General features: G+C 44.5%; 1 protein-coding gene across 1 annotated transcript; it reads left to right on the top strand.

Moving 5' to 3' along the window:
* Nucleotides 1-9,247: 9,247 nt before the first annotated feature.
* On the top strand, nt 9,248-9,763 carry LOC308503403 (large ribosomal subunit protein uL23-like). The gene has a single exon (XM_081062705.1). The coding sequence runs from the start codon at nt 9,254-9,256 to the stop codon at nt 9,716-9,718; it is 465 nt and encodes a 154-aa protein (XP_080918831.1). The 5' UTR covers nt 9,248-9,253; the 3' UTR covers nt 9,719-9,763.
* Nucleotides 9,764-11,495: the final 1,732 nt, after the last annotated feature.

Raw genomic sequence — 11,495 nt, 5'->3', positions numbered from 1 at the left:
GGGCAAGCTTACTAGAGGGGACCAGGAGAAGGGAGCCTGAGAGAATGTGCACAGATTCACTGCCATGGGAAAAAAAAAACACAAAAAAAAACACCACAATATTTATTGAGCATCTACTATGTTCCAAGTCTGGGCTAATCATTACATATGTTAAGCAATGAATCTGTAAAACATTCCCACAAGATGGGTTCAATCATTATCCCCCTTTCAAAGGTACAGAAGCTGAGGCAGAGTGAAAGTGAAGGAGCTTTTTCTCAATCTCATAGCTATTTAAGTGGTGGGTCTGAGGTTGAAACCCAGGAAGTCTGGCTCCAGAGCTCACATGGGCACAAAAGTATGAGGAGACAACTTGGAGCATTTGGGGAACTGTAAGGAATTCAGTGTCTCACACAGAGGAAGCACAAGAGAGGCTGGCAAGGAAGGAGGCTGGGGAGGCCCAAGGGGGCAGGATGGATTCCAAAGGGCCTAGAAGAACAAGTAAAGGAGTTTGTGTTGGTCAAATAAGAGGCAGGATAGCTCCTGGAGGTTTTGAAGCAAGAGTAGAGTGTGATCAGGTTTTTAGAGAGGTTTTTCTGTTCAGGAGATGTGATTATAGAAAACGGATTGGAGGCCATCGATGGAAGCAGGGGACCTCCAAGGATGCAATTGCAGAGTCCTGGCAGGGGCTGATGGGACCTTAGCTGAAGCCGAGGGACCAGCTCAAAGGTCTTCTGGCTCCAAAGACCAGCTTTACCAGCCTGGGGAGATGGATTGGGGAGGGGCAGGGAATAACTATACCACAGAAAATGCTCTGGGCTTGGAGCCAAGAGGCCTGAATTCCATGACCATATTCCTATTGCCCACCTTCCTAGGCTTTCTCAAATCCCTTCGCCTATCACAATTTTTTCACGTGGAAGGGGAGCATAATAATTCTTGCTCTGTATGACTCACTCAATTTTTGTGAAATTCAAACAACATAATGTATGTGAAAAATGGCCCACAAGTACAATGGGAGATTTAAAATGTCTGCATAATGAAACAGACAGCCCAGAGACCCAGGCCTTTATATTCTCGGGCTAAAGTGTTTTCCTTTGCTTTGGCAATGGTCCTCACAGCTCATGCATGTCCCTTCTTCCCACCTCCAGAGGACCCGTCAAATCTTCCCGCTTCTTCAAAGCACGGCCTACTGTCACCTCTTCCATGAAGGCTTTCAAGCCTTTCTCCAAACCCCTGACAGGAAATAACCTCTTCTGCTGAAGGAGTGCTGCTCTCCAGCTCTTCCAGAATCACACTTTTTTCTCTTTGGTTTAGCTGCAGTTGATTATTTACCTGGCCCCCACACCTTCCCACCTTCGTGAGTGTGATGGAGGAGCCAGCAAAGGCTTTAAGTTGAACTAGAATGTGACACCACGGATTTATTGGATGTTAAAATCTAGTGGCTGCTATTATGGCAAGTTTGACACCAAGAGTGTCCAGTTAGTTAGAAAAAGCTACTCCAGAAGTCCAAACCGGGACTGTGTATGATAGTGTATGTAATATCTGTCTTGAGGTAAAATGGGAAAAACTGTGGATAAATGGATGTTAGATGGGAGCGGGGAAGTAGAGAATGTTTTGAGTTTTTAGCTTGGCACACAAAGGACACACTGAATTTTTCTTGAATGATTGAAATATAGTAAATTAGTGACCTGGCCACAGTTCCACAGAGAAGTCTGGGAAGACAGCAGCCCTTACCCAGTAAAAAGGGCCAGAGAAGTCCATGTGATGCTTTGGGGAGGGGTGGGCACGGGGTGGGGGGGGAGCAGTCAGAAGTATGAAAGGCCTTTCAAATTCTACTCTTCTCCAAAGAATAAATAATAATAATGAGATGAAATAATGTGAGTGGTAATAATAATAGTGAGAATTGTATTTGCTAACAGTCATTGAGTACTTACTTATTCTATTATATGACAATTTGCTGAGTGTTTTACCGAATGGTCTCATTTAATCCTCACAACAAATCTATAAGGAGATAACATTTTTATCCAGCACCTAGCACAGTGCCTAGGACAGAGAAGGTGCTCAGTAAATTTATAAAAAGAAACAAATGCTAGATAAGGAAACTGGGCACCGGAATGTAAAGTAACATGCCTAAGGTCATACAATTAATAGACAGCAGAGTTGAGATTCAAACCCCTCTGGCTTACCTACTGCTTCTCATAAAAGAAAAGATGATAGGATATGGGCACCATGAAGGAAAAACAGGAGTGATGAGGGAAAACTCTTTTCCTCTGCAGTGGTATAGGGGAGCTGGAGTCTGAGAATCCAGGAGAGACCCCTGATTCAGTGGTCCTGCGTGGCCAGCCTTCCCCAACCTGAAAAGAGTCAAGTATGAGTCTCAGGTCCCCTGCTCAGAGTAAGAGGGGATAGTTTCAGGGTCCAAGACCAGCAGTCCAGCACATGCAGAGAAATGGAGATTTATTTGCTTGAGGTTTTTCCAGAAATTTCCTTCTCGGCATCTCTCCTGGAAGGATCTAGGCAATCAGCTTCATTATAGGTGACTGATCCTCACAGAAACCCTATTAGAAAGGGTAGAATAGACTTGGGGTGTTCTGGGATCTGTCCTCTGCTCCCTCACCTCAGCTGGTTAAGAGAAGATGGGACAGGAGACAGAGAAGGTGTGAATGTGCAGGAGAAACCCCACAGCCTTTGCCCGGGAGAGTAGGAGAGAAGCAGACCCTGTCTGACTGATCCCAGATCCCTCCACTGCCCCTGCTGACATTTGATAAATGCTTCCTGTGAAAATGTTTACCCAGGAGGAAATGGATCATGCTTCCCCTTCCTATCAGGAAGGTGGGAAGAGGGGCTGCATTGGTCCCATAAATTCAACAACTGTGTGCTCACCACCCCGCCTCCCTGGGTGCCCCTGAGGTGTCAGACACAGAAAGAGCTGTGACAGGAGACAGGTATATAGCTGGGAGGTCATGTCTGTAGGAACACCTCCATGTCCATCTGTCGCTTTTATCTCCTATATTTTCCTCCATTTCTTTTCAATTAAGTTGCCATCTGTCCTTGTGTTATTCAGGAAGTCCTAAAGAAACCTATACATTTTTTCTCTGATTGGGAGGTGATGCAATGGGTGGATCTAGCAAACCATCAATGTAGATCTTAAATCTTGGGAGCAGAGGTGTCCATGGCCTGGAAAAATCATTTGCTTCCCCACCAATCAGAGTCTCTTGGTTCCAGTGTCAATTGCACTGCTGTCTTCTATAGAGAGGTAGTTGGATGTATTGAAAAGAATGATGTCAGGAGCCAGAGCAGCCAATGGGCACTGGTGTCATCACTTATTCATTCTGGGACCTTGCACAGGCCCCATAACTTCTCTGAGCCCACACTCCCTCCCCTGAAATAGAGACAATGACATTACTTGCCACACAGTCTCCTCTGACAATGACATTACTTGCCACGTAGGTAAGGGAATACGTGTACAAATGCTCTGAAATAGTAAACTAATGCACAAATATGGTTTTTCCTTAAGCCTTGGCTGAGTTTCCCGTTTGTAAAATGGGTACAATAATCTCTGTGTCTCACTTTCCAAAACATCGGGAGGACAGAAGAGTTAATGTTTGCAAAGGTGTCCAAGATCTTGGGTCAATTTTCCATTTTACCAACATCCAGTCAGAAAATGAAAAACATCCCAAACACATTTCAATTCTAAACACTGACTACCTCAACCAACAAGAGTCCTCTGAGGCAAAGCACCAAAGAGGCCTATTTTCTAAATATTACATTCCCAGTCTCTAAAAGGTCTTGATTCATATTTCTAGCTTAGCTTGAATATCTCTAACTAAAGCGTCCCAATTTCCAGCAGTAGTTCTGTAAAGTATAAGTCAGAGAGTGCAATTATCAGAAGTAACACAGGAGCTTACTTAAAACCCCAGATTCTTGCCCTGTACTGAAACAGAAACTGCATCTTAACATGCTCTTTAGGCGGCCGCTCTGCATGATGAAGTTTAAGAGCCACTAGTCTGGAAGCCCCATACTGTGCTGCGGACAAGTCTTGTGAACCTTCTCTCTATATCCTCTAGCAGCCAATCCCTAGATTCCCCCAAAAGAAGAGCCTCAGATACACAGAAATCTACTGGAACCCAAGTCATGTGACCCCAGCCTCCAAGGCTCCACATCAACAGCTCTGATTCTAGAAAAGACAGGTGGGAAAGGCTGGGTCCAGAGCCAAATCTAGATTTGAGTCTAGACCACAGCAGATGTTAGCCGAAAGAAGCACAACTGATGCATGCATCTGAAGTAATAAATAGGGCCACTGGGCTCTGATAGCAGGAAGGTGGGCTGCAGGTGACATCAGAGTCCTGGCTGTCAATCAGCTGACCCAGGTCAGAGGAGAAATGTCAGAGGGAGGTAGACCAAGCAGGTCATTACAGTGTCTTGGGAGTATGAATTCTAATGACTTGGATATTTCATTTTGATCAATGTATGCTTTTTTCTGAGTTTGTGGAAACAAATCTCGAATCTTGGAGCCCTTGAAAGAATTGATGCATTCTCAGGTACTGGCTGACCCGTGATTGGTTAATCATTTCACAGGATTCTATGATTTTCTACATGGTATTAGAGTTGTGTGTGGCGATATATTTCCTCATGAAGTGGGAGGCTGTCCTCTCACTTATTCATCAAGATAACCTGAACTTGCTGTGTTCCGTGGTACTGTTCACTGCAGCTCTTGGTCATCCTGTAGGAATGTGGCGAGGGTCTACACATGAATAATTCCCATTCCATTATGTTGCCTGATGGCAGCACAACCTTTATGAGTAAGACAGACGGGCTATCATCTCCGTCTCTCAGGTGAGCAAACTGAGGTTCAGAGAAGGCAGAATAATTTCCTAAGTTGCACAGTATAAAGTTCATAAATAGAACTCCGGGTCTTCTGGCTCAAATTTCCTTCCACTGCAACTTTCTTAAGTCTCAGAAACTTGACTTTTGAGATACATCTAGAAGCTTTCTTCTTAGCACTTTGAAAATCTACAGAGCTCTTTCTTCTTGTTTTCTGGTTAAAAAACGACACCCTTATTTAATACTTTGGCATATGAATTAGGGAGACCAATCATCTGAATTTTTCCAGGACTAGCCTACCTTTAGCACTACAAGTCCCATGTCCCAAGAAACCCCTCAGTCCTGGGGAAACTGTGACAGGCAGGCACCTTACTGCTCAAACCATCTCACCCATCAGTGAGCTTCCAGCTGTGTAGGAACCCATGCCTCCTGACTCCCCGCTCACCACAGCCACTGCTCCCCACGAATCTGACTCCCCACAGCAAAGGTGACACTGGGAAATCGACCTACATCCTGCTAAGCATTCTGGTGAACTTCTGATCACAACGGGCATATTAGCAATGTAGGCGAAAGGATACAGAAAACACTAACATTAGAATCATCAGTACCCATCCAAATGACCATAGACAAGAATTTGCTTCATGGAACACTGGTGCTGGGAGGGGAAAAAAATGACTGAAGACACAAACATCATGCTGCTCTATAGTTAATTTAGAAATAGTGTTGGGTGCATTAATTATTATGGCCACTGGAGCAGACATTCTGGTTAAACCCTGGCTCTGCTATCCAACGGCTGTGTGATCTTGGGCAGGTTGTGTCTAATTTCCTCATCTATAAAATGGAAATAACAGACTCTTCTTCACAGAGTTGTGATAAGAATTAATACATGTAACACAAGAGAGAGTGCCTGCTATAAATCACTCATTTCTTCCATAACCTATACACTGCATGGCCAATACCAACATCTAAATAGTAAATACTACACAAACCAAGCAGAGATAACAGGATTCATTTGTTTCCCAATAATTGAGGACAGTAAAAGGGAGATGGGAAAACTGTTTCACCTGAATATAGTCTTCTTCCTTCTTCACTTTGAGAGTCACTAGAGCCTCAAAGTATTATTTACTTTTACTTCATGATCTTTAGCTTCATGATCACAAATAAAAGAGGACCAATCAGCTGGATAATTAATTGCTCCTTATACTAGTGCAATATTTTATATATGTCAACTCACTTTTCCATATTTGGGTTTCCGTTTTTGGGTTTGGATGGAAGCAGACCTGTACAAACCACACTCCATTTTGAACCAGGGTTGTTTGGCCCATGTTGTCCGACTAGTATTTACCACTGAGCATCTACCATACATTTCTTGCTAAGCTGGATACCGTGGGAAAAGCTGAGCCTTGATGCATTCACTAGTTATCTCGGGACAAACTATTAGTGGATACAGCAGTACATATAAAGTACCAAATAACCCGGGTATTCAGTAAGGACAAGAGAATAAGAGAAGGTCACTGTGGGCTGAGGCGATTAAGACAGAGAATAAGAGAAATGAAGTGGCATTGGTTGGAGTGCCTGCTGTATCCCAGCTTTTTGGACGTATTTTGTTCAATCTTCTCTAACAGAGAGGTTATCAGAGCACTGTCTGTGACCGTCAATCTCATCCTTTGGGTGTGCTCCAGAAAACTTCCAGCTACCTGTATGGACGTCTCTGAGCCTGAGGGCTTTTTCCAGAAGCAGGAGCAGTCCAGATGAACCAGGAAATTAGCACTCTCTAGGCAGCAGCCTTCCACCAATGATGGAGAGGAGTTGGTATTTAAATACCCCAGCTCCCTTTAGGGAGGATAATTTTTGAGTCCTGCATTTCACAACTTTCCAAAGGTGTCTCTGTTGGGATTCAGCTGCAGTTGCCCACAGAGGTAACTAGCTTGATAATGAGCCCTTTCCTAGTTGCCTTCCCTTCCCTATATTACTGCCTATGCTTCTATCTATGCTCCTTCCCCTTCCCAAATAGACCCTTTGCACTCACATCCTTGTTTAAAGGTCTGCTTCTGTCCAAACCCAAACTAAGGCAGCCTCGTATTTGTGAAATTGGTTAAAAATGGCATCATGTTGACTAGTGAGAAAACTAAGAGTCAAAGAGATTAAATATCTAAGGCACCTCGCAAATGTGTGGTAGTGCTCAGCTCTACATCCTTCTGACTCCAAGTTCACCCCTGCCCTGTTAGCGTACTGAGAAAAGTCGCGTGATCTTGGAAACAGCCCACTCCTACTCCTGCACTCAACCCACTCAGGAAACTGGGAACTTTCCCCAAATTAAGGCTGAAAAATAGACTGATCACTTGGTCTCATTCAGTTCTCATTGCCTATTCATTTTAAATTGTCTCAGTCCCAGCTCTCCATGTGAAATAAGGACAGAAATGATGGTTACACAGGAGAAAAGCATCTAGTCCTCCACATGTGAGGGTAGGTGCAAGCCAAGAAACAGGAAGGAACTCTTTATGTATGTGGAGATGCTGAGAGAATGTTGTCTCTACATTGTTTATCCAGATCCACAGCAAATGGTTTTTGAAGCCACATTTCCAATTCATGACAATTTTTGCAGATCACTTGGATTAAGGTAGAATGTAAGCCATTGCATTGGAATAAGCCAAGTATATGGCTGGATATACAAACAACTATACCAGAGTTGGGAATACCAACAACTGGATATACCAACTGGATATACCAACAGCTATAACAGAGTTGGGAAGTTTGAAAGACTTGCTGTGGCTCAGGGAGTTTTCTGTGAATCCAGGTAAAGTTTTGGCTCATTCAAGAGGTAACTTGATCCAACTTTTAAGCAAAATGAGATTAGCATGGTCAGGAGCAGGTCGATGGATGAAATCAGCCTAAATTTATCAAAAGTCATCAGCAAAATTTCTTCTAGTTATGTCTAGTGTTCTAGTTACCTATTGCTGCATATCAAACCATCCCAAAATTTAGTGCCTTAGAACAACCATTTTATTATATCTCATGATTTGTGTGGGTCAGGAATTCAGGCTGGGCTTGGCTTAGCAATTCAGTCCCACATGGCATCAACCACTGTTACTCAGAGGCACTTACCTGGCTAATGGACTGGTATGAACGGTCTGAGACGGCTTCACTCACATGTCAGGCCCATGTCAGGGTGGACATGGCTAGAAGTCTGAGCTCAGTGGGGACTTTTAAGCAAAGAACCAAGTCTCCAGTGAACAAGGTAGAAGCTCCATGGCTCTTCTTTGTATGGCCTACCTTTGGGATCACATAGGGTCACGTCTGCCAAAGTTCTTGTCAAAGTAGTGACAAGTACATCTAGATCCAAGCGGAAGGGACTTACACCTAACCCTTGAGTGGCACAGTGTATAAAACTGCAACATCCAATTTGAGTTAAGCAAAGAAAGGAAGTCAAAGCCTGTAGGCTTTCTCTGAATCTGAGACTGTTGCTGCAGCTGCTTTGCCAGGACAAAACCTAGGCAAACCAGGGCGTGTGACCTAGGGCATGGCCAGGGAGGGAATTAGGAAAGGAGAGGTCTAGTGCTGCTAAAATCCCTGGTCTCCTGACAGTGCTCCTTGGTTCCAGCTTTGCTGGGCTGGCAGACAGCTTGAGCTGAGTGAAGAGCTTCACCTGCTCCAGGACACTGGTCCCTTGGCACTGAGAAAAAGGGAAGAGACCCATGTGGAAATGTTTGGCTGATTTAAGCAATGTGCAAATCAAGCAGGGATCAGAGCTGAGCAAAGTGCCTACTGCTGCTCATCACATCAAAGATCTGCAGCTGAGCTTAGGCTCCATGGGGAACTGTTACCAAAGCCTGCAGCTCCCAGGGGAAGGCCACACTGTGGGCTTCAATCCTGAAGCTACTGTCCAACACACTGATCACTTTCCTTAAAGTTTTATCATCTATTTTTGAATTGAGTCCCTGGAATGACTCCTGGCAGAGTAAATCCTTAGTTTCCCTATAACCATGATGATACAGCCATAAAAACACAGAGCCAGTAATTACCTGACATGTTCATATGTCTGGAGTCCTATAATGGAGTATCCCATGGGAGCTGAATGTGGGAGGAAGTTTGCATTTTTGCATTAGACAATGTAGGCTGCTCCAGTTAATGTCAGTCCTGGAAAGGCCAAACTTATATGCTGATTTATTGAACCTATAATATTCCAAAATCAATTTGTAAACACCTCTACAAACCAGGACATTATATAGAGGTAATATATGTATTAGTTCAGTGCTCTGAATTTAGTAAATATTCAATAAATGTGAGCTGAATAAATGGATGTCCCACAGGCTGGAAGCCCAGACACCTGAGTGCCAGTCTCATTCTTCTACTAACTGGCCATGAGGTCTTGGGAAAAGCACTTCCCCTCACTAAGCCTGCCAAAACAAATTCTAACACTCTTTAAAAGCAGATAGCAAACCTTTTCACGAAGATGGCGCCGAAAGCGAAGAAGGAAGCCCCTGCCCCTCCCAAAGCCAAAGCGAAGGCTTTGAAGGCAAAGAAAGCAGTCCTAAAAGGCGTCCACAGCCACAAAAAAAAGAAGATCCGGACGTCACCCACCTTCCGAAGGCCCAAGACACTGTGGCTCCGAAGGCAGCCTAAATATCCTCGGAAGAGCACTCCCAGGAGAAACAAGCTTGACCACTATGCTATCATCAAATTCCCCCTAACTACCGAGTCAGCCATGAAGAAGAGAGAAGACAACAATACACTTGTGTTCATTGTGGACGTCAAGGCCAACAAGCACCAGATCAAACAGGCTGTGAAGAAGCTCTATGACATTGACGTGGCCAAGGTCAACACCCTGATCAGGCCTGATGGAGAGAAGAAGGCATATGTTCGGCTGGCTCCTGACTACGATGCTTTGGATGTTGCCAACAAAATTGGGATCATCTAAACTGAGTCCAGCTGGCTAATTCTAAATACAAACGTTTTTCACTGTAAGAAAAGAAAAAAAAAAAAGCAGATAGCAAAGTCCAAGTACTTAATGATATAGCTTCACAATGTCTACTATCTACTAAAAAATTACTAGACATATAAAGCAGGAAAATGTTCACCCATGACCAGGAGAAAAATCAGTTAATAAAAACAGCCTAGTATATGACAGAGATAATGCACAAGTATTTAAGTAACTAGACAAAACCCAACAAAGAGTCAGTAAAAAGTGCAAATTCAAACCCTGGTCTCCTGACACTTTCACACAGCGTTCTTTCCATCACTTGTGCTCACCAGTCTTTCTGTATCTGTGGCAATTTGTAAGGTTTTACCATGACAATTCCAATGCAATTTTCCTATACTCTAGTCTGCACTTTAGTTTAGAATCTCTCAGAGGCTTGCAGAGATAGGCACAGATCTGAAAATTCTGAAGGCCAGTCTCTAATCAGGGACCAGCACAGACCATCCTCATGGACCAAATTTCAACATCAACAGAACTCCTTTGTCAGTTTCCCATGGCCACCCCTAGGTCACACCTCAGGCCGAAGGAGCTCTGCCATAGGTGCTGTGGCTTATGAGCACATAGGAATCAGTGTGTGGACAGTGGGAGCACTTGCCAGAAGCCAAGCCTCCATTTCAGCCCTGAGTCGGCAAAAACTTAAGCAAGAGGTGAAGGGGAACAGAAAATATTGCAGGCTGATGTCAACCTGCAGAAAGGTGCACATTCCCCCACCCCAAACCCCAATGCTGAGGATGTATTCATGTGAGCGCTGCCTACAAGTGCTTCTGAAAAGATGGTTCAAGGAGCACAGACACAGGGTCACCTCCCAGGCTAAGGGTGTAGCTTTCCTCCCTGCAGTTCACTACACAACTTATTACCAAAGCAAATATCAAAGCCCTGCAATTTGCTAATTACAAGCAGGATCCTGAGCTTGTGGGCCCAATTAGATACTTGTTCCTCATTTTCTGTGTGACCCGCCGACTGTACCCAAAATTACCCACTCATCTTTTAACTGCCCTGAGATCTGGTTGACTCACGTCCAATTCACTCCCACAAAGGGCCTTTGGTATCTCTCTGCTTTCCAGGTTCCCCCCGCCCCAACACACACACACACACCCCTATTATCTTTCTCTCTGCATCACACACCAATGTCTGGTCTCCCCCAATTGGGGCTCCTCTGAGATTTCCTGATCTTGCTCCTTGCCTAGGCTTGGAGCATAAGGCAGGAAACAGCTCCTGTTGGTCTGGGCATCTTGCCTAGCTTCCCCAAGGGCGCTCAGGAGGCTGTGGCTACATTCAGTTCAGCCTCTGCCCCAGACACAGAAGGAGTAAGGAAAATTACAGCTTCTCTGGAGCCGGCTACTGCCAGAGCTCCTGCCCACACTCTCCATCAATACCCCCTGGCTCTGGACGTCAATCAGGTCAGGGCTGGTTCCAGGAAGACTCACTGCCAGTCCTGGGGAAGGAGGTCCCAGGAGCTGCCAGCAGTAGCTCTCCAGGGAGACACAGTTGGAAAGGAGAAAAAACCCTCATGATTTTCTACTTCATTAGGCAAGCTACCTGGCAAGCAAAAAATTTCCAGCAAACTTTTTGATGATTTACTATGTCAATGCTTCCTACTCTTTTTTGTGTCACAGACACCTTCGCAAAACTGATGAAAGTTCTGGACCCTCTCCAGCAAGAACCTTTCATATTTTTACTCCATGTATTTATTTAATCATTCAACAAATATGTATGG

The sequence above is a fragment of the Rhinolophus hipposideros genome, assembly GCF_964194185.1.
Source record: "Rhinolophus hipposideros genome assembly, chromosome: 2".
NCBI classification, from domain to species: domain Eukaryota; kingdom Metazoa; phylum Chordata; class Mammalia; order Chiroptera; family Rhinolophidae; genus Rhinolophus; species Rhinolophus hipposideros.
The sequence above is the reverse complement of the archived record's forward strand: the minus strand, read 5'-3'. Positions and strand labels throughout refer to the sequence as shown.

Bases quoted from the DNA above. Each gene is read 5' to 3' on its own strand.
- LOC308503403 (XM_081062705.1), top strand. From the start codon at position 9,254: ATGGCGCCGAAAGCGAAGAAGGAAGCCCCTGCCCCTCCCAAAGCCAAA.